General features: G+C 36.2%; 1 protein-coding gene across 5 annotated transcripts in view; it reads right to left on the bottom strand.

Moving 5' to 3' along the window:
* Positions 1-23,960, bottom strand: part of TM2D1 (TM2 domain containing 1) — a 56,160-nt gene extending 32,200 nt beyond the window's left edge. For 3 of the 5 annotated variants that reach the window (XR_003433193.1, XM_027108346.1, XM_027108347.1), the window contains exons 1-4: positions 23,773-23,949; positions 21,767-21,840; positions 11,742-11,850; positions 1,669-1,760 (exon numbers count right to left, since the gene is read on the bottom strand). Coding sequence is in view for 4 of the 5 variants with exons in the window: in XM_027108346.1 (XP_026964147.1) it covers positions 1,669-1,760; positions 11,742-11,850; positions 21,767-21,840; positions 23,773-23,930 (433 nt within the window). In the remaining variant the exon portion in view is untranslated. Of the gene's footprint in view, positions 1-1,668; positions 1,761-11,741; positions 11,851-21,766; positions 21,841-22,557; positions 22,624-23,737 lie in introns of all 5 variants that reach the window. The other 2 variants (XM_027108348.1, XM_027108345.1) reach the window with 2 other exon arrangements.
* Positions 23,961-24,716: the final 756 nt, after the last annotated feature.

Below are 24,716 nucleotides of genomic sequence, written 5' to 3'. Positions count from 1 at the left end.
GTCTTTTTCTTTTTTGGCCACACTGCACGGCTTGTGGGATCTTAGTTCCCTGACCAGGGATCAAACCCGGGCCCACAACAGTGAAATCGCCGAATCCTAACCACTAAACAACCAGGGAATTCTTTCTCAAAGCCTTTTATAATCTGACCACTGGCTACCTCTGCAATCACTTTTCATGTTCTGCCACGTTTCTTCCTACACCATAGGCTAAATTATCCACCATTTTCTCAACACTGCACATGTGCTCTTTCACACCCTATGCTTTTGCACATGCTGTTCCCTGTAATGCCCTAAATCTCTAATCTGTTCATCCTTAAAAACCTAGTGCAAATGTCCCCTCATCCAACAAGTTTTCCCTAACATCCTAAGGCTGACTAAATCAGTCTTTTTTCCTCTGCTCTCATAGCACTTTACTACACTTCTGTAACAGTGCTGTAGCACAAATTGGCCTACCATTTATTACTTATTTTCGTCTAACCAGTATGAACTGTGATCTCCATCGTTATTTCCAGAGAACTTCATTACTTACTTAACAGCAAGTAAATTTTGAATAAATGTTTGTTAACTGAAAAAATTTCAGGTATATAGTATTTTAAACTATGACTTCTATTTATGACCTTATAACACTGAGTTCCAGTTAAGGTTAACAGAAATATAATTCCCACCAACCCCACAGTGAAAATTCCTCTTTGATCTCTGGTGGGTAGCAACATGGAAAGAATAAGATTAGCTTTGCTAGCTAGAAAGCAGAGCATTCAGAAACTTTAAATTTGCTCAGTGAAGGGCTAATACAGAAGCAAAGTACTACAGTAAATAAAGCATGATCTCTTGAGCCAGAATATTTGGGTTCAAAGTCAGGTCACTAGCTGAGTGTCCTTGGGTAAATCTCTTAATCTCATGACAATTTCGCTATCCATAAAACAGTGATGATAACAACAAATATGTTACAGTATAAAGCAAGGCCTCCAGAGTCAGTAAATCCCTTAACCTCTCTGGTGACAATTTCCCTACCTGTTAAAGAAGATTTAAACTGGATGATAAACTCAGAGAGTTTTCAGGTGTAAATAAGGGCAGGCATGTGAAAGTATTATTTAAACAAAAGCTATCATCAAATGTAAGTAGTTTTCATAAGCATTAGCAACTATGGTAAATGTAAAGATTATAGCTAGGAGGAAGGTATGGGGAGGGATGCTAAGGGTAATAACCAGGCTCCACACCAGCTCATGCTGGCTGCTGTAGTTCCAACACCAACTTCTCCTGAAAGAAGTAGTTTCTACTCCAAAATCAACACTTATAGAGGTTCACGTAGAAGGCAAACATTTTTTGGAGGGATAGGAAAAGATATGCATTTATTCATAAAACATTTATTGAACATCCACTGTGTGCCCAGCACTAGTAATGACAGCTCAAGTCTACTGTTCTAATTAGTGACTACACTATCTTGAGTGTGTGTTTTCATAAAGAAGAAAACACAAGAAAAGTCAATTTCTTATCCAAGTTAACTACAGAGCTAATTGCTAGCTCTATACTCACAGAAGAACACTGACCTTTCAACTCCAGCTACATGGAACTTGTAACTATTAATAGTATGCAGAGATTTAATCTATAAGAGTAGGTACATTAACCTACAAGTTTCACAAGAATTTTTTTTAAATGAAACATACTCACCCAAGGCAGGGTATCCAAGGTAAAATCGATCTGCTCCTAACCATCCAAGAAAAAGAGACAGTGCAACCGCCACCTTGTATGAATAGCCATTTCTGCACAGAATTGGAACATGAATGTCACATTCATATTATTTCCAACATGTAAACATTTTAGAAAATAAAACTGTTAATTATTATTAGTTGTTAACTGGTTCATTCATCCACTCAATTAATGCTTTTTGGGTGGCTACTGAGTGCCAGGCACTATCTTAGGCTATTGGAATATATTAATGAACAAGAGACAAAGATCCCTGATGCCTAAAGAGCTTATAATCTAGAGTAAGTGACTTAACCATGCCATACCTCTGAGGGAAGAGTGTTCCAGCCAAAAATATCGCTGTTGCAAAGGCAGCATACCTGACAGTGCAGCAGGAGTGGAGTAAGAGAGGGGAAGAGTAGTAGGAGACGAGGTCAGAGATAATAGGGGGCAAAGAAGGCAAATCACGCAAGGCCTTGAATATCATCATTAAGTAAAAACTCTGTCTTTTACTCTGAGAGATATGTGAAGCTACTGCAGAGGTAAGTAGAGGTGTGGAGTGAGATCTGATTTAGATTTTAAAATAATCACTCTAGCTGCTGTGCTGAAGATAGACTGTAGGGGAGCATTTGTGACCTACTGTCACAATAATGTACAACAAACCTTTCCATATCAAGCAGAGAAGAAACCATGAAGGAGCTAACAGTGAGGAAGAAGTAAAACCAAAAGAGTGTGGTATCTTGGAAAGTCAAGTGAAGACAGTGTATTAAGAACAGAGTGATCAACTGTGCCAAATGTGACTGATGAATGACGTAAGAATGCCTGAGAATTTACTACTAAATTTAACCAAGAGGAGATCTTTAGTGACCTCAGCAAGAGCAATTCTGGTAATGATGAGGGCAAAAGACAGAACAGAACAGGCTTAAGAAAGACTGGAAGGGCCATAGTGGTACCTGTGACTCTGCTCTCCCCCACAGCACACCCAAACCTGGCTCCTTCTCCCCATTCCCCCTTCCCTCACCGCTACAGCAGTGCCCACAACTGCTGTAGGCAACCCCACATATGGCAGAGGCACCCGCCATCTCAAGGCACCAGTAACCCCAGAGGAACAAGCAGTGATGATGAGGGCACTGACGACGTCTCTGGCAAAGGTGATGGAGGGTGGAAAGTGCCAATTCTCAAATATAGCCAGAAGCACTCAGGTAAGATAAACTAAGCTATAACTTATGCTATAGCGCCACCTACTGAAAAACAAAAGAAAGGACTCTAATTACCAACCTGTTGAACTGTTAGAATCAAAGTAAATAAAGGTTTACCTAAATAAGAAAGGTATTCACTATTTCAAACGCGCCAGCAAAGGAACAACTCACCAAGCACTATGAAAAAGCACAGTAACACAGTATCAGAAAAAGAAAATGACAGTTCTCCAGAAACTAAAGTCACAGAAGACTGTGGTCTAACTGACAGAGAATTCAAAACAGGTATCAGAAAGAAACTCAACAAGCTATATATAAGAAAACAGAAAAGACGGTTCAGTGAACTAAGGAATAAAATTAATGAACAGAAGGAATACTTTATCAAAGAGATTGAAACTCTAAAAAAGAACCAAACAGAAGTTATGGAGCTGAAGAACTCAATAAACAACATGAAGAACGGCATTAGAAAGCATTGGAAATAGAGTAGAACACATGGAAGAGAGAATTAGCGAACTCAAAGACAGAAATTGAGATACGATTCAGGTAAAAGAGGAGAGAGCTAAGATTTTTGTTTTAACTGCAGAAACTCTACAAGAACTATCCAACTCCATTAGAAAGGCAACATAAGGACAATGCGTATCCCAGAAAGAAAAGAGAGGGAGAAGGGAACAGAGAGCCTATTTAAGGAAATAATAGCTGAGAACTTCTAAAATCTGGGAATGGAACTAGATATACGAGCCCATGAAGCTAATAGAACACCTACTTATCTCAAAACAGGAAGACCTTCTCCAAGACACATTATATTAAAATTGTCAAAAGTCAATGACAAAGAAAGAATTTTACAGGCAGCCAGGAAAAAAAAAAAAAGAAAAAGAAGAAGACAATAACCTACAAAGGTACCCACATGAGGCTATCAGCAGATTTCTCAGCAGAAACTCTACAGGCCAGAAGAGAGTTGAATGACAAACTCAGAATATTGAAAGATTAAAATTGTCAGCCAAGAATACTCTATACAGCAAAGGTATCATTCAGACAGAAAGGAGAAATAAAGGCATTCCCAGACAAACAAAAGTTGAGGAGTTTATCACCACTACACCTGCCTAACAAGAAATGTTGAAAGCAGCTCTTCTACCTGAAATGAAAAGGCAAAAGTACACAAAACATTGAGTAAGGTAATAAATAGACAGAATCAGAAAATTGCAACTGTATATCAGAATAGGTTGTAAACACTTAATTACAGCAAAGGATAAAGGGTGGGAAAAAAAGCACTAAAAATAACTACAGCTATGTCAATTTGGTAACAAACTCACAGCATTTTGTGTTGAGACATACTTGTGACAACAAAAACATAAAAGGAGAAGAGGAAAAGGATGAAACCTGTAGAGGCATATTAGGATAAGATACTACCAGCAGAAAAAGGACTATTTTAAATTTAAAACATTTATACAAACCTCATGATAACAAAACAAAAATCTAGTGCAGAGACACAAAACATAAAAAAAGAGAAAACTAAGAAAAACATCATAGAAAACCACAAAAGTGAAACAGCAGACAGAAATGCAAGGAAAAAGAAACAATGGAACTATAGAAAAACCAGAAGAGAAAAGATAAAATGTCAATACCAAGTCCTCATATATCAATAATCACACTAAATGGGGACTTTCCTGGTGGTCCAGTGGTTAAGACTCCATGTTTCCACCTCAGGGGGCATGGGTTTGATCCCAGGTTGGGCAACTAAGATCACACATGCTGCAGGGTGTGGCCAAAAAAAAAAAAAAAATCACAATAAATGTAAATGGATTGAATTCACCAGTCAAAAGACACAGGGTGGCTGGATGGATTAAAAAATAAGACCCAACTATATGCTGCCTCCAGGAGACACATCTCAGTTCTAAAGATAAATATAAGTGCAAAGTAAAGGGCTGTAAAATGATACTCTAAGCAAATGGCAGCCAAAAGAAAGCAGGTGTAGCCATACTCATATCAGACAAAACAGACTTCAAACCAAAAAAGTTAATAAGAGGCAAGGATGGACATTATATACTAATGATAAAGGGTACAACCCATCAAGAAGATATAACATTTATTAATATATATGCACCTAACAAAATAGCACCAAAATATATATAAAGCGTTATTAACAAATCTAAAGGGAGAAACTGACAGCAACAGAATAAGAACTTTAACACCCCCTGTACATCAACAGACAGATCATCTAGACAGAAAGAGAAGGAGGAAAAGTCGGTCTTAAATGAAACACTAGACCAAAGAGACTTAATAATAGATGTATGTATACAGAATATTCCATTCAAAATCTGCAGAATACACATACTTAAGTGCACACAGAATGTTCTCAAGGATAAACCATACGCTGGGACACAAAACAAGTCTCAATAAGTTAAGAAAACTGAAATCATATCAAGCATCTTTTCTGACCACAATGGTATGAAACTAGAAATCAATTATAAGAAGAAAGCTGGAGAAATCACAAACATGTGGAAACTAAACAACATGCTACTGAATAACTAATGCATCAATGAAAAAAATTAAAGGAGAAATTTTAGAAGTACCTAAAGAGAAATGAAAATGAAAATATGACATACTGAAAATCTAAGGAAAACACACTGCAAAATCAGTACTAAGAGGACAGTTTATAGAAATACAGGTCTACCTCAAGAAACACCACAAATAATGTAACCATACACCTAAAGTAACTAGAAAAAGGAGAAAAAACAAAGCCCAAAGTCAGCAGAAGGAAGGAAAACATAAAAATCAGAGTGGAAATAAATGAAATAGAGACTAAAAAGAAAATAGAAAAGATCAATGAAACTAAGAGCTGGTTCTCTGAAAAGATAAACAAAGTTGACAAACCTTCAGCTAGACTCACAACAAAAAAAAAGACAACTCAGATAAATAAAATCAGAAATGAAAGAGGAGAAGTTACAATGGATACCAAAGAAACATGACGGATTATAAGTGACTATTATGAATGGCTGTATGTCAGTAAATTGGACAACTTAGAAGAAATGGATAAATTCTTAGAATCATACCACTTTCCAAGACTGAATCAGTAAGAAATAGAAAATCTGAATAGACCTATCACTAGTAAAGAGATGAAACATTAACCAAAAACCTCCCCCAAAACAAAAGTCCAGGACCAGATGGCTTCACTGGTGAATTCTACCAAACATTCAAAGATTTAATACCTATCTTTCTCAACCTCTTTCAAAAAACTGAAGAGGAGGGGATGCTTCCTAACTTATTTTGCAAAACCAGCATTACCAAAACCAGACAAGGACACCACAAGAGGAGAAAATTACAACCCAATATCTCTGATGAACATAGATGCAAACATCCCTAACAAAATATTAGTAAACCAAATACAACAATACATTAAAAGGATTATATGCCATAATCAAATGGGATTTATTGCAGGGATGCAAGGATGATTCATCCACAAATCAATCAATGTGACACACCATATTAACAAAATGAATAAAAACCATATGATCACCTCAAAAGACTCAGAAAAACATTTGAAAAGATTCAAAATCCATTTATGATAAAAACTTTCAATAAAATGAGTACAGAAGGAATGTACCTCTACATAGTAAAGGCCATATGTAACAAACCCACAGCTATCATCATATTCAACAGTGACAAATTGAAAGCTATCCCTTTAAGATCAGGAACAAGACAAGGATGCCCACTCTCATCACTCTTATTCAACATAATATTGGAAGTCCTAGCCAGAGCAATTAGGCAAGAAAAAGAAATAAAAGGCAAGAAAGAAGTAAAACTGTCACTATTTGTGGATGACATAATTTTATATATAGAAAACCCTAAAGACTCCACCAAAAACTATTAGAAATAATAAACAAATACAGTAAAACAGCAGGGTAAAAAAATCAATATACAAAAATATGTTGTGTTTCTATACACTAACAAACTAGCAGAAAAAGAAATTAAGAAAACAATCCTATTTATAATTGCAACAAAAATAATAAAATACCTAGGAATAAGTTTAACCAAGGAGATGAAAGACCTGTATACTAAAAACTGTAAGACATTATTGAAATAAATTGAAGAAAACACAAAGAAATGTAAAAATATCCCATGCTCATGGATTGGAAGAATTAACATTGTTAAAATACACATTACCTAAAGCAATTTACAGATTCAGTGCAATTCCTATCATACAACTCAATAAAAACAAAACAAACAACCTGATTAAAAAATGGACAGAGGATCTAAACAGACATTTTTCCATTTAAGACATGGCCAACAGGCACTTGAAAAGATGTTCAATCATCAGAGAGATGCAAATTAAAACCACAATGAGATATCACCTCACATATTAGAATGGCTATTATCATAAAAACAAGAAAAGACAAGATGTTGAAGAGGATGTGGAGAAAAGGGAACCCTCATATATTGTTGGTGGAAATGTAAATTAGAGCAGCCACTATGAAAAACAGTATGGATGGACTTCCCTGGTGGTGCAGTGGTTAAGAATCTGCCTGCCAATGCAGGGGACACAGGTTTGAGCCCTGGTCTGGGAAGATCCCACATGCTGCGGAGCAACTAAGCCCGTGTGCCACAACTACTGAGCCTGCACTCTAGAGCCTGCGAGCCACAACTACTGAGCTCGTGAGCCACAACTACTGAGCCCGCATGCCACGACTACTGAAGCCCATGCACTTAGAGCCTGTGCTTCACAACAAGAGAAGCCACCGCAATGAGAAGCCCATGCACCGCAATGAAGAGTAGCCCCCGCTCGCCACAGCTAGAAAAAGCCCGTGCAGCAATGAACACCCAACACAGCCAAAAGTAAATAAATAAATAAATTTATTTATTTTAAAAAAAGAAAAGAAAAGACAAACAGTATGGAGAAAACTACCATATGATCCAGCTATTCCACTTCTGGGTATTTATCCAAAGAATAAGAAAACACTAATTCAAAAAGATATATGCATCCCAATGTTCACTGCAGCATTATTAACAATAGCCAAGATATGGAAACAACCTAACTGCCCACCAATGAATGAGTGGATAAAGAAGATACGGTGTATATATATATACAAGAATACTAGTCAGCCATTAAAAAAAAAGACAAAATCTTACTACTTGTGACAACATGCATAGACCTTGAGGTCTATGTGCTAAGTGCCATGTGCTAAGTGAAATAAGTCAGATGGAGAAAGACAAATATGACAAATACCATATGATTTCACTCATATGTGGAATATAAAAAAAAGTAAATGAACAACAAAAAATAACAAAAACAAACACATAGAAACTGAGAACAGACTGGTGGACACAGAGGTGAAGGGGGGTGGGAGGTAGGCGAAATGGGTAAAAGGGATCAATTTTGTATGATGATGGATGGAAACTAGATGTGGTGAGAAGCACCCTGCAGTGTATACAGAAGTTGAATTATAATGTACACATGAAACTTATATGTTACAAACCTATGTTAACTCAATTAAAAAAAAAGGTTGGACAAAATTAAAGAAAAGAAGTATTAGATAACTCTTTCAAGGAGTTGCTGCAAAGAGGAGTAAAGAAATAAAAAGGTAGCTGGAGTTATCATTTTAAAGTCAAATCTGATTATGTGAGTCTCCTGCTTATGATCCTGTTTTTTGCATTGACTCACAATCAGGACATTTTCAGGGAGTTAGGGAAGATGGTAAACAACCCAGAGATTCTGTCTATGCATCTAATATTATAAGAATGTCAGATTTTACACTGAGGGCAGTAGTGCCCCTTCTACATTGCAATGGGTCACCAGACTAGAAGTAGAGAAATAAATTCGGAGACTTTGTAGAAACTCAAGCTATAACCTACTGGATAGTAGCAGTGGGAGAGAAAAGGAAACAAAATTTGGAAATACTAAGAAGGCAGAAGCAGCCAGAAGAAATGTGGGGAATGAGAGAATAGGAGAATGACTCCAAAAGTTTCTGCTTAAGAAACTGGGTAGAACAGCTGCATTCACTAATACAAAGGAGGAAATGATTTGAAGGAAAGGACCTTTATATAAAGATGGTGAGAGAAACCAAAGGGGTGGATGAATGAAGCAGAGAAAAGGACCAAGGACATAATCTTGGGAATATCAAGATTTAAGGAAGAAGGAAAGGAATAGGAATCAAAAGAAATAGAAGTGTGTTTTATACTGGAAGTTAAGGAAAGAAAGTATTTTAAGAAAAGGGAATGCCAAATGCTGTGGAAGGATTAAGATATGGACTATAAATATCCATTTGATATAGCAACAAAGATGGCTAGTGAATTTCAGTATGGCCAAAAGCCATACTGCATTAGACTGAAAAATTCATAAAAGATAAATATTATAGAAACAAGCCTCTCAAAAATCTTGGCTGGTAAGGGGAATGAAATCAGAAAAGCAGTTACCTACATAAATAAATCATCCTAAAGGATAATCTAAAAACTGGTGTGTAGAAGAGATCTGTCTAATTGTTTACCAAATCATTTCTCTTTTTCTCATGTACATACAACAAAACAACAGGCAGACCTTGTTTGGTGTGCTTTGCATTATTGTGCTTTACAGATAAACTGTTTTTTACAAGTTGAAGGTTTGTGGCAACGCTGCATCAAGCAAGTCTATCGGCACCATTTTTCCAACAGCATTAATAAATTTAAGGTATGGTTTTTTTAGACACAATGCTATCGCACACTTAATAGACTACATATAGTATAAGCATAACTTTTATGTACACAGGGAAACCAAATGATTCATGTGACTTGCTTTATTGCACTGGTCTGCAACCAAACTCACGATATCTCTGAGATATGCCTTTGTTTACTGTAGCTACCTTTGCAGTTAAGTGCAGCCATCACTTAGTTTTGGCCAATGGAATGAGGACAGAAGTGATGTATGCCATCATTTTATGTCTGGCCAATAAAACATTCCTGCAGGGGTTTTTTCTCCACTTTCCATCTGCTGGCTGAATGGAAAGGACTCTAAGGACTAGAGGAAGCAAAGCTACAAGATGAAAGCACAAGAGCCCGCATGACTGCATGGAGCAACTACCACTCCCTTCACCCCATCCAGACCCCCAAGGCAACACAAATTGGACTATGATGTGAGTGAGAAATAACTTTTACTGTGTTAAGTCACTGAAATTCTTAAGACATTTGTTACAACAGGCTGCTCCAACTAATGCAGATGGCCAGTATAAATAGGTGTGTGACTCGGTAACCAATCAGACATAGTTTAGACTTCAGTTGCTGAAGAATACATTATAGAATGGCTATATCTGCAATATTGAGATGGAGTTCTAGTCAAGTATCAATATTATAAAAGGATATGCCTACAGGAGAAGGAAAATATGTAAACTGGAAAAGGGACACTCAATGAATTAAGAATTTGTCAGTGAGTCTTTACTCAGTAGCTAACTAGCAGCTGGCTGTTTGGTAGGCATGTACTGAATATCCTGATAAAGGAAAGTGATATATCAGGTTATGTTACTTTTGTGACTTATTAAAATTATCCATCAATCTAACTCCCCATGTTCTGATTCAATGCTCATCAAGCAAATTCTATTTTGGAATTGTAGACTTTACTACAGGAGGGGAATAAGTTGGCCAGTAGACTTGGAGTATCTAGTTTCCTTGATAGTTATATTTCCTATCACAATTGAAATCAATGTCTTGTGAGCATGATTAGTACAGCTCAGTTGCATTGAGCCTAACTACTCAGAGACAGTAAAAGGAAAAGCAGAGTTGATTTGGAAATTAAGTGGCAGATCATTGTGGTGTGACCATTATAGGTAATATGAACCTGCAACGTCCAACCTGAATGGTTAGCTGTTCTTAATGGATGATTTTCTTAGTTGTTGTATTATAACCTTGGACCAACACTTAACAAATTATTTGTCATTTGGAAACATCAATCTATAAATCTAAAAACTGACTAAACCATATCTAAGTACTTTGGAAATAATTCCCTTTAACAATTTTTACTTTACTTATGAGCAATCTTGGAACCCAAGAAGCTTAAAGTGATTGGATTACACAGCAAGATAGAATCTAAAGCCCCTCATTAACTCAGTGAAGTAGGGTCAAAAAAAAAAAAAAACTCTAATAGTAATTTCTAAGAATTCTAATAGAACTTGCAGAAACAGTCAAATAGTGGTTGTTTTTTGATATAACTGCAAAATAGGTGCCATCATATAAAATGCAACAACGTACAGTAAAAGATAAAAATAGAATGCCAACAATTAACAAAAATGGGTAAAATTAAATCATGTTTTCAGGACAAAGCATTAACATAAGAATAAACTGTTAGCTTTACTGGAGCAAAAATAAATAGCAAACTTAAAAGTCCTTTAAACAAACAATACTCCCAACAAAATAAAACCATTTGTCTTAATATACCAAACTAACTTTTGAATTGTTTAACATTACCATTTATCATCCAAACCTATTACAAATAATGAAACCAAGTTTCAAAATCCAAATGATTACTAATTAGCATTCTTTTAATACTATAGGTACACAATCCCTTATTTGTACTCGAGAAAGCCCCCAGATTTTGAAAACAGAATTTTTTCATAAGCCATTTGGTAGCAAACACTGGCTGAACTGACATGGCATGAAGCCATTCATTCTATTTATCCCACATAGTGAACTACTGAGCTTTACTTGGTTGGTAAACTGCATATATATATATATAACGATATGCACACTTAAAATAGAGATTTTCTGACAAAAGCAAAAAGGTATAAATTATATTAGTGCAGGATTCTCCTTACAAATTAACTCTTTTCCTCTTCACTCCATTCAGTCAAGATACAACATAGGCAAGTAATCTGAAAATTTAGCTTCAGTAAGGTAGGTACTTACACATTTCGGCAAGATATGGGCTTGAGAAAACCAATTTCGTTTCCAGTAAAATGTGTTTCATTGCCACCAGAATCCTTACAAGTTATGTTAGGTGCTGGAAAACATGGAACTAAAGGCAGAAAAAAGCAAAAATCCATTATTTATTTTCTTGTGGAAAAGTATGTAATTATGTTTTTTCCTAAGGCTAGCAATACACACAAGAAAATATAATGTTAAAACAAACCACCTCCCAATATAACATGATATACTTTAATTTAGATAGGAAAAGCTACATTTTATATACATATATATATACACACACACACACACACACACTCATGTACAAGATAAGATACAGATAAAAAAATAAAAACAAAAAAAAGGTGCAGATAATATGATAGAGTAGTCTGAACACAAAAGCATAACAACTGCCACACTGAGTTAGATGCATGACCCATCAAGTTCAATCTCCTGCCTCTGACAAAGGTAACAAGGGAAGAATTGCACATTACTATCCTTTACTTTATCTCTAGGATAAAGAATACTTCTCGAATTTTTGTTGGTATCTCATTAGGTAATTCATTAAATTTAACATAATCTGATTTTATATTTTCAGTTTATAAAGTTCTTATAGATGATGGCTACAATAAACTAAGATTCCTCTTTATTCTAAATAAATTACTTTCATTTATTCTAAATGTATAGAATTTGTTTTTTGTTTCTCTATTCCCTCTAGGATTTGATGTAGTGTATTATCTCAGCATTTAGTAATTTTGATCTTTATTCATACCCCAAATGACATGATAATACGAGGCAGTAACACTTATAAAGCTTACTATGTGCTAGTTAGGCACTGTCCTGAAGTCTTTATGGCACATCATGTAAAGAGCTAGAACTCTGGGGACTTCCCTGGTGGCGCAGTGGTTAAGAATCCGCCTGCCAATGCAGGGGACACGGGTTCAATCCCTGGTCCGGGAAGATACCACATGCCGCAGAGCAACTAAGCCCACGCGCCACAACTACTGAGCCTGTGCTCTAGAGCCCGCGTGCCACAACTACTGTAGCCCGTGTGCTAAGAGTCCATGCCCCGCAACAAGAGAAGCCACCGCAATGAGAAGCCCAAGTATTGCAATGAAGAGTAGCCCCCGCTCACCGCAACTGAGAAAGCCCACGCGCAGCAACAAAGACCCGACGCAGACAAAAATAAACAAATTTATTTAAAAAAGAAAGAGCTAGAACTTTGGAATGAGAATGACCTATCTGTGCATTGCCTGTTTCAGAACCTTGGATTCCTTGTAGATAAAAATAGCACTAAGATCATAATAAGACTATTGTGGGGATTAAATGATACAAAATACCTAGTGTAAGGCCAGCATTTAGTAGGCATTCAATAAATGTTAGTGCCTTTTCCTCCGTCATTGTTTCTGACTAAAAAGTACTAATGTTTTTAGGCTAGTTTCAGTAAATGTTTATCTCTATGTTTAGCAACAATAATTACAGTGGGGTTTTTTTTTGAGAAAATGAAAACAGAACTTGGTCTAATAGTCTAAAACAAACAAACAAAAAAACCCCCACAGACTCCAGAGTTTTATTTGAGAGAAAAATGGTATTTATTTTCTGTCTATAATTATCTTAAGATTTTCAACAAATCACTGTCCTTTTTTATGCCAGAGTAGTACACTGAGAGAATGAGGCCAGGAAAAAAACTCTATAATGACTTTGCACCCTTCTGTGTGTTATTGATAGTTCAAACTATACCGTCCCATAAACTTTATTTATTTAATGTATTTACATTTCCAACACAAGGAGGTGCTTATGCTAAAAGGCATAGATAGGTTCAATACAACTGAGAACCATTTAAACAAGAAAAAAAGTAATAAGATTAAGGGAAGAGGGAGAGTGAAGAAATAATTATACTGGGAAACAACTAAGGGAAGACAGTATAACCGACCACCAATGTAGCTCAGAGGTTCCTGGTAGTTAAGGCAAAAAGCTTTACAGAGCTACTGTGATATAACTGAAAGAAAGCATACCAATTCACCTCTAAACCACTGTGGGAATTTGGTTTGGTTCATGACACAAGGGTAAGAGAATGTAATAGAGAAGGTCCTCAACTAGAACTTTACTAGAACAATAAAGAAAAGTTTTCCACATAGCCATTTCTCACACTGACTCCAGATATAAGCAAGAGCTTATAATGTTAAGATCTACAGAGATGGAGAAAAAGTTAACACATGATTTATATGTAGTTGTTTTGCCATCTGCCTTGATATAGGGATAAAACTTACTGACTTTTGGGAATGAATTATTATCATGTCCCTTAAGTTATATCTCTCAATCTGCCATCTTAGGTCATGCTTTTGACTGGAGCTATATAGTAGACAACTCAAAGCCGAGATTAACATACGTCTGAAATGCTAATATATATTCTATGTTACCAATTGAAAGGAGATCAGTATGCTCTATTTCTATGATGAGGGAATGATGGAAAGTAATTTTGCTTTCCAGGGGATACTTGGCAACGTCTGGAAACATTTTTGGTTGTCACTACTGGGAAGCTGCTACTGGCATCTAGTGGGTAGAGGCCAGGGATGCTCCTAAACATCCTACAATGCACAAGACAGCCTTCTCACAATAAAGAATTATCTAGTCCCAAACATTAATAGTACTAAGGTTGAAAAACTGCTGTAGATCAGTGGTCTTCAAAAAATGTGGCTCACACGCTCCCTAAAATAACTTTTTAAAACCATATACTCCCTCACACATTTTTAACTTGACTTCTAAAATTTTTCACCATGGGTTTAAATTGTTGGGAAAAATATTATTTCCAGCATACTGTAAATACTGCCCTTAGTATTGAAATATTATAGCATTCTTTAAAATGGAATCTAAATACCACAGCAATTTGATAGCCACTATGATCCAACCAAGAATATGAAAGGGCTCTTCTTTAAAATTCAGAAATTTTACATCAACTGTAGGAAAAAATACACATATAAAAACTGAGGATCTGGAAATTGATTATTTTAAAGACACATTGTGGGCTGAATTGTACCCTCCCAAAAAGATATGTTGAAGTCCTAACCCTCAGTACCTCAGAATGTTACCTTGCTTAGAAATAGTCTTTGCAAATTTAACCAAGTTAAGATGAGGTCATTAGGGTGGGCCCTAATGCAATAAGACTGGTATCCTTAAAAAAGGGAAAACTGAACATACACAGGGAGAAGATGATGTGAAGACATACAGGCAGAATGCAATGTGAAGACAGAAGCAGAGATTAGACTAATGTGGGGCATTCCCTGGTGGTCCAGTGGTTAGGACTCGAGGCTTTCACTGCCGAGCGCCCAGGTTCAATCACTGGTTGGGAACTAAGATCTCACAAGCTATGCAGCATGGCCAAAAAAAAAAAAAAAGAGACAGAGAAACTAGGACTGATTAGGTTACAATCCGAGGACTGCCAAGGATTGCCAGCCACCCCTAGCAGCTCAAAAGAGGAAACAAAAAATTCTACCCAGAGTTTGAGAGGGAACATGGCCTTGCCAACACCTTGATTTCAGACTTCTAGCCTCCAGAGACAGTAAACATCTACTGTTTTAGGCCATCCAGTTTGTAACACTATTACTAACAGCCCTAGAAAACTTATTCATCTATATCTGTTTACCTCTTGGAAAGCTTTGTCTACCCCCAGGAGTACATGTACTCCAGTTAAGGCATCAGGCATGTAAATAAGTCAAAGCAATGTCTGGTTTAAAAAATTAAAGTTTTTTGCCTTGGTGAGGACCACTCCACCTCCACAAAGAAGTGACCTGCAGGAAGATCTATAGATAGACGCAAGTTTTTCTTCAAATAACACCTTTAATTTTTTTCAAATCCTCAAAGTAGTAAGTTCTGGATTGGAAAATTGTGCAATAAAACAGAATTCTATTACTAAATTTTGGGTAATTTTCCTCTAAATGTATTACTACCTTGTACTTGTTCAGTTTGAAGCTGTCACTTTCCTGCCTTATAGCCTTGTTAGATCTTCCTGCAGACTATCTAAAATTAGATCTTAAAGAGATAGTTGCAATACAAAACACTATGATTCCCACTGGGGTTATTGTCCAATATACCTTGCCTAACAGAAATGTAATATTTTTTGAGATTACAGGTTCCTGTACAAAATTTGGAAGATCAAACATTTATAGGTGAGTTGTAAAAATGCTTTATAAAAATATTAAAAACTAAGAAATCATACCTATTTTTTGGTTGGATACTATTAATTGTTCAAACTCCTATATTTTGACAATTTTAGCTTTCAATGCTATTGTATCATTTCTAATATAAGAAATGATTTGTATTCAATATGAGCTGCTTTGTATTTAATGAGACAGATAAAGGAAAGAAAAATGCCCAACGATCTAGGCTTAGAACCTCAGGAAAGATACAAATAGTGGAAGTACCAGAGTGAAGGGGAAACCACATTGCTACAATAATTCTGGAGAAGTTTGACAGAAGTATGAGCTAATTATTTCAAGGGATGAAAATTACGTACTTTAATGAGGATGGATGAGCTGTCGCTCCCAGTATAGCGAGATAACATGAGAAAATATTAAAGAGCAACATTGAGACTGATCTGATTTGTTTCAACTGATAGAAAACTCCAAAAAGCAATACTTTAGAATGGGACAAATCTGTGCTTAAGTCCAAACTCTGTCACTTAACTAGTATGTTCTTCTGGGCAAGTTACAAAACCTCATTGAACCTTGTTTTGTAATCTGTGAAATGGGAATAAGACCCTTGTAATGCTATTATACACATATTAAAAGCATATGGTATGTAAAGCATGATGCTTGGCTAGAGAAAGTGTTCAACTTCCTTACTCTAGGAAATTAGAGAACTTCAACACTGAGAAGACTAAGAGAATGAACCTGACATGAGGAATGAATATAACACGTGAGTGGCTGTAAATTTTAATAGATTTTGTGAAATGAAATTAATCTATTCAATAGATGCCTACAACCCTAGAATTTATTCATTTTTACATATTTTATAATGACTTCATTTGACACTTATTTTATTTTTTTTAAAGGAGTCCTTCCTTCCTTCCCGGCTGCGTTGGGTCTTCGTTGCTGTGTGTGGGCTTTCTCTAGTTGCGGCGAGTAAGGGCTGCTCTTTGTTGTGGTGAGTGGGCTCTAGGTGGGCGCAGGCTTCAGTAATTGTGGCATGTGGGCTTAGTAGTTGTGGCTTGCAGGCTCTAGAGCACAGGCTCAGTAGTTGTGGCACACGGACTTAGCTGCTCCGCGGCATGTGGGATCTTCCCGAACCAGGACTTGAACCCGTGTCCCCTGCATTGGCAGGCGGACTCTTAACCACTGCGCCACCAGGGAAGCCCGACCCTTATTTATTAAAAAAACTATTAAGTAGGCAGAACTAGTAATATGCTCTTTTCTTTTCTTCCTTTTGCAAACAGAAAAACTGAGGTGCCAAGAAATTAAATGAGCTCACCAAAGTGTCATAAATGGGTAATATTCTACAAGTCCTAGACTAACTCATCACTTTTAATCAGTACTCTTTTCATTACACCATGATAATGCCATGCTTACACTGATATCAGGAACAAACAAAAATAAATCAATGATGAGATTAAGGAAGCCAGTTACCGATAAATGTTAACTAGTTGACAAAATTAAGCAACATGCCAGAAGCTTGAAAACTATTCCATTTGCAGTTTTCTTGCAAAATGTTTGGCTCTGGCTAATGTCTAGGATTTAGATGGCATCAATTTAAGCATGGTACACTGTTATTTCTCAATTATAAAAAGCAGCACCGTTTTTTAAATACAAAAAAGCTAAACTAGAAATAAAATAATCAATGAAGTTTCATCACAGTAAAATGGACTGACCTAGAGAGGAGGTGGTTTGGGACCCTACTCCAGTTAACATCATGCCTCTGCACTCTGATCTGATCTGTCATATAAGAGGGTCAGACTCTTTTATTTATGATTTCTGTAACAGGTTATACTGCATAATCACCGGATAATTAAATGTGTCAATCTAGAATTTGGGTGAAACCAAAAGATAAAGCTGGTAAGAGCCAACCCTATCTTCATATTTCTACTGTTAAAAGACACCTCTCCTCTGGAAGTGCTGGAGTTGGAAAATCATCATTTTGCAACTATCAGAGTAAAGAATGATTCGGAGGACTTCCTTGGCGGTCCAGTGGTTAAAACTCCGTGCTTCCACTGCAGGGGGCATGGGTTCAACTCCTGGTCAGGGAACTAAGGTCCTGCATGCCTTGCGGCACAGCCAAAAAAAAAAAAAAAAAAAAAAAAAGATTCGGGCTAGAATCATCATGGATGCTAGTCTAGGGGAAAGTCTAGGGGAAATTTTTGATGAGGGATAGGATATTTGCATAGTCTAAATGAGTCTCCCCAAAGACTGTTTATTAGTTGCAAAGGAAAAAATATTTAACTGAAAAGACTGAGTGATCAACACTTAACATCATCAATGAGAGGCAGATGGATATCACGTCCCTCAGCTGTGAGATGCAGAGGACACGCCATCATTTATGTAATTTTCCATCCTGGGATGCAGAACCTAAATCTAGTTGTAAGGAAATATCAGACAATCCCAAATGAGGAATATTCTATTAAAATAAAGGGGACTGTAGTCTTCAAACTTGTCAGTATCATGAAAGACAAAGCTGTGGAAATATTCCAAGTTAAGGAAAACTAAAGGCAAAACCTGATCTTGGGATCCTGTACTGGGGGAAAATGCTATAAAGGCTTTATTTGGGTTATTTGACAAAATCAGAATGTGGATGGTAAAGTATGTGCATTAACACTGAATTTACTCAAGTTTTACAACTGAACTGTGGTTATGTCAAGAGAATATCTCTATTCTTAGAAAACACACACAAAGATATTTAGGGACAAAACATATATACACAAATTCAGAGAGAGACAGAGAGCATGCATGAGTGCACAATGATAAAGCCAGAAGGATAATGTTTAACAATGGGTGAATCTGGGGAGAGGGTGTATGGGTGTTCTTTGTACTATTCTTGCAATTTTTCTGTAAGCTTGAAATTATCTCCAAATAAAAAGTTTAAAAATAACACACCCTTTGCATAACTAATTTATGCTATTAGAAGTTAGGATAATAATTATCATTAAGGCAGGGTAGTGGCTATAAGAGAGCATGGGGCAGAGTCCTAGCATGTTGATAAGGTTGTCTCTTAATCTGGAAGCATTCACAGGTGTGTTCAGTTTGTGAAAGTTTATTTGAGTTATATTTAAGTGTACTCTTCTGTACATATACTTCAATAACATCTAAATGAAAAAGACCTTCTGCCAAAGGACCAGAGCAAAATTTCTGGAAATGGAGTTTAAATACTTTTGTATTTCACTACTCAGAAAATTAAAAACACTTGCTTATGTATGTCTTTATGTATATATATGTTCTAGACAGAACACTCCTTGAGGGCACAGATTGTCTTCTTTTATGTATCATCTATACCATTTAGCAGAAGCCTGCCATATAATAACTTCTCAATAAATAAATTTCTCAATAATAAATAGTTTATAATACAAATGTTCACTGTTAGCTGTTTTGATCCATTTACTTATTTTAATTTAATTATTAAACTATTACAAATAATTTCTGAATAAATAAAGATGCATGTTAACTGGTTGGGCTAACTGGTAACCATTTTAAGACCACACAGTTTATTGTCATAGTTGAATCTCCTTTGCCTTTGGTCCCAATTCTTACTCTCTACCTCCAAACTCCCCTCTCCGTAAAACACTCCACCCACTCATTCCTTACTAAAAAGTATAGTTTAAGAAAATTAAACTTAGTTTGAGGATTCTGCAATAGTCCTTCATATACTCAAAAAAACAGAAGAAAAATTTTGGCTCGAGAAACGAGAGAGATCACACTTTTCACAACTCTAATATATTCCTACGTCAGGACCAAAAAGCATGTTTCAAGGGTTACTTTGATGTCCTCTCTGATCAGCACTCAGAAGTGACTCACCACAGCCACTCCACTCGTCTTGCGTGTTTTAAAAAGGACAATTAAAAGAAGCATCCTGTGGACAGACATAGCCTCATGAGGGCTGGGCTGGTAGAACCTATCCCAGATCTTGGCTGAACACTTCTGGGTCATGCATAAATTATAATCCACATGCAGAAGCCCTGTAACTCATATTTGTCTCCGAAACTTTATTTTCTTTTTAAAGTCATAATAATAATCTAAAGTCATTTATTTATTAATTTATAACATTTTATGTGTGTTTCCAGATTGTTAGGCACTTATGGTTTATTCTCTCCAAATGAATAACCATACCATTCCTGTACATAGAAAGCCTTCCTTTTATTTTTCTGCAGCTCTCCACTTACATCATCTATGATAACTTACCTGACAGGTCACAACGTGACCATAACACCTCCAAGTCCTTTTATACTTCCTAGCAGTCTGATCATTTGATTTTGTAGTTTTTTATAAACTTATTTAGCAATAATTACTTAAGTGGATTCAAACTTATTTTACAAAAGAGACACCTAACTGGAGGGCAGAGCTCTTTTTGGTCAGAAACTATTCTTTTTAGTTGTATAATTTCCTTCAAAATCCTCATACGTACAAAGAATTCTGCAGACTAGAAAAGGCTTTTTTGAGATGGCTGGCTGCCTGATTCCTAGTTTAAAGTGACCTCAGTCACAATAGTATTCACAGATTTCCAACATATTTCATATACGTGGTTGAATATCTGAAAGCTCATTGTTCTTTATGTGTGTTAACACTATTCTCTGTATTCTGAGAGCACAATATAAAAGACTGAACTGTAACACAGGCAAATCAGAATATACTTATAAAGCAATTTAAAAAGGAGGGGATTCCGTGCAAAGTTCCTTTAAGTCTAACACATCTTAATTAAATAAATGTACATATATTGAGCAATATTTACTATAAAAATCATATATATAACCTATTACTGTTTATATGATAAAATTTCATTACTCCAGAATAGTAGCAAAACGTCTGTTATAAAAGTTTAACACAATTTACTTTCAAATATCTCTGCTGAATAGAATGGGGCTAACAGTGTGTCAAAATATAAAGGAATAAAAAAGAGAAGGGACATCTTTTAAAAATATATACTAATTCATAATCAAGAGGTCAGTTATTTGACTATAAGATAATTTTGAAAAACTGAAAGTTTTTTGCAGTTAAAAAAATCCCTTTAATCTGATTTCCAAAATGAATCTGTTTAGTAGCTTTCATTTATAAAGAAAACATCAATTATTGCCTTATTTCCTGTCTAAAGAATAAAACAATCAGTATATATTCAATAGGTGTTCTTTTCTCAAAATAATACTAGGTATTGACCATCATTATGTACCATGTCAAATAAGAATGCCAAATCCAAATAGCTCCAACTTACATCTATCTGCCTCCTTTCCAACATATAACCCTTTAGAAGGCTAAACAACTTATTAATTTTTATCTAGCATTACGTATTTTTTGGAATAACAGAAGCTCCCCCAAATCATTAGGTTGAGGGTGTTATCCATTACCAAAACGTCTAAGAAAAAACTAATGCACACTTCAAATCCTTACCGTATTCTTTTCACACTTAGGATGTACCTAAGTATATTTTACAAGTGCATGATATGGGTGATAAAGCTCCTCACCGTACCTTATTGGACTAAAAGTCTCATTTCAAGTTCTCTTTGAGTAATTAAAAGTCTAAAGAAGCATCTTTGTAAAACATAACTTGATAAATAAAGGGCAACAAGAAAGCTATATAAATTATTCTAACGTTTTTTTAAAAAAATGAATGAAAATAAAAAACTCAGTTTATATAATTAATAGAATAAGATTATTTTTTAAATTAAATATTAACAACCCCTAGCCAGTTCTCCAATATTAAGTTGTTCTGAAAACTGAATAATAATAATGTTGTAAATCAAGAAAAAACACATTTATTAATTACTGTTAGCGACCACACATTCATCTATGAAATAATGTTTTAAAAATTATTTAAAATGTTTCTGCAAGTCTTACCATGAGCTGTGTAGTTTGTACAGTTAACTGGTTCTTGTGTAGCATCATTTATTTTTGGATCTTTACAAATATATGTAGAAAAGTTAAGGAAATATGAACTACATTCCAATATAAAACATTATCATCTTGTCTTTAACATGTCATCTTATATATTTATGATTATATTCACATGTGAAAAGAGGCTGTTAGTTTGTCCAAGTCAACAAGCACAGGTATACTTCTAGTGTCACTAAATAATACCTGAATATTAACTTATTACAGGAAAACTGTATTAAAAACTCTAGCAGAGGGTGCTGTGCTTATGGAACATCAGTCAGGGTTTAAGCACAAAGCACACAAAAAAAAAGAAAATAAAAATCTTTACCAAATTATATACGAGAACTTCAAGTTAAAAAAATCAGTTTCCAGATATCTGACTGAAATTATTTACAGGCCCCAAGTATTACCATATACATAATTTCATGTAACACAAATAATCCTGTGATGTAGATACTATTATCCCCACATTACTGAAGCAAACTGATGCTCAAGGTTTGAGTGATTTATCCAAAGTGGTATGAGTGATAGGTAGTAAAATCAGATTTCCTGATTCCAAGCCGAGGGTGCTTTCCATCAGACTGCGAGGAAGATGGTTGTTTTAGGCGGGTCTACATGGTCTCCCCAACAGGATTTTAAGCTTTTGTAAATGGATATAATAATTATCTTCTCATAGATGTTCACAACACTTGGGGTCGGGGTTCTGTTTCCTAAAAATTTTATTGACACTAATATGAGATAAGTAAGGTACTCACAGGATGTCTCTGGAGACAGAGTCTGACACCTCTTTAGGGTTTCTGAATCACTACTGGACATCTCATCTTTATGCGAGGAAAAACATTTTCCAGTTAACATCATCTTGTATGCTCAGGTACTTCTAAGTTTCAAAAAGCACAGCTCTTCATACTGCTCAATTATTTTATTAGAAATAATCACCCCGACATTTTTGCCAAGAAAGGGGCTCAACTTACTAGGTCAGTGATTCTCAAACTCCTAGCATAATGGTAATCAGCAAATTAGAGCTATTCTGTAAAAATTTAATAATGGCGGCCTCTCCTCAACTCTTAAAAATACTATCGAATTTTCTTAATTTTAAGATTTCTTCTCATAGAATCTTTTTTATATCTCTGGCTTCTATTAATTTTTCTGTTCTACAACTTGTATAAAACTGTCTAATTTTGTACAAAATTACCTATTTTAATTTGAATATAACTCCCATTTCATATCCTCCTCCACTTATCAGAGCTGCTGCAATGAACAGATCTACTTAACTCCTCCAGCCTGTTTTCTCATCAGTAAACAAACAGCTAACACATATAGCCCCTACTACGTGCCAGGCATTGTTCTAAGTGACTTACCTGTACTAATTTATCACAACAGACCTTTAAGTTGGTAGCACTGTTATCTATATTTTTACTCATGATAAAACACAGTTCAAATAATTTGTCCACTGTTACAAAGTGGAGCAGGAATTTGCCCCTTTGCAATCTGGGATCTCATGTAGGTCGAGATAGTATAAGGTAATAAATGTAAAGTTAACAATAAATGGGCAACATACATTGGCTATATCGTTATTAATTACTGTACTTGTCTTCCCCGAAGTCGGCAAATTTCCAGGGTAGGGTCCATCAACCTTTTAACTTAATTCCAATGCTTACAAACATGGCCTAACTTCAGTATCAATGTGTTTGAACAAATAAACCCACCGGTTAAAAAAATGAATTTTTAAAAAAGAAAGGGGGATCACAAGAGGAAGCATCAACGATCAGTAAAATCCCAAGGAAATCACACAGGATGGCCTCTGTCCGTCCCAGCCCCACATCTCTCTTCACCGCCTGGGGTCCCTCGGTCATTAAAGGACACAGGTCACCTTTCCTTTCAGTAAAACCTTAGCCCATGTTGAGAGCCGCGACCCACTCTCGACCCCGAATCTACCTCGCCCCATGGGGGGGGCTCCTCACAGAGGATATTGTCCCACTCTGAGGTCCTCGCACTTAAGTGACTCTTCGCCACCGCCGGCGGCAGCTCCCCAAGGTCCCGTGGTTACTGACACGACCCACAGTACAGCCAGAAGCCGAGCAGCAGCAGTCTCAGAAGCAACCGGCCCGGAGGTCCGAGAAGCCGCCATGCTGGGGACCGGCGCATCCCCCATAACTTCCGGTTCCGCCTTCGCCTAGGCGAAGCTGGGAGTCGGCGGCGGCGGGAGTGAGGCTCTTAAAGGGACCGTGCATCAGTTGGAGGCAGGTCATCTCTCTAGGCCTGCGGAATCACCTGGGAGAGCTTCGATTGGTCTTTGAGAATCAGAAGGAGGCAGCTCGCTTGGAGAATCAGCTGACCTACGTCCACGGCTTCCTCCCAAGCTAATCTTGCTGTGGCTTTTCCATCAGCAGAAGTGCCAGCGGCGCCCGGCAATTCGATAAACCCTTTATAAACATTATCTCTGTTAGTCTGGTAGGATTTGGGTTTACAGATAACGAACCAGACTCAAAGACGCTAAAGAACGTGTTGGCCTTAGTTACTGAGTTGGAATAGAATTGATGTTTGCTCGATTTCAGAAACTGTGCTCTTACTATGATATGATGGCCTCCTTGTTGTCTTAGAGAAGAACTTTTTGGAAGGCTGGTACAAATTGATCTTGAGGACTGTATCACAAAAATAAGCATTACACCTTTTTTCTTCTAATTTTTTTCTTTTAAAAAATTATATATATATATATATTTTAATTTATTCATTTTTACACCTTTATTTTTAACAGTGAAAATTTAGGTGAAGGAAAGGGCCTAAAACAAGAGGAGACCAAAGAGTTTACGACTAAACTAAGTGAAAGGTTGGAGGGTTTTTCCTCCATCTCTTCTTTCTAAATTTCTATGTATTCTAAAGTAATGGGGGTATCTTTTTTTTTTTTTTTTTAACA

This window comes from Aethalodelphis obliquidens, unplaced genomic scaffold (genome assembly GCF_003676395.1).
Source record: "Aethalodelphis obliquidens isolate GAN/ISIS:26980383/991018 unplaced genomic scaffold, ASM367639v1 scaffold9, whole genome shotgun sequence".
Classification (NCBI taxonomy): Eukaryota; Metazoa; Chordata; class Mammalia; order Artiodactyla; family Delphinidae; genus Aethalodelphis; species Aethalodelphis obliquidens.
The sequence above is the reverse complement of the archived record's forward strand: the minus strand, read 5'-3'. Positions and strand labels throughout refer to the sequence as shown.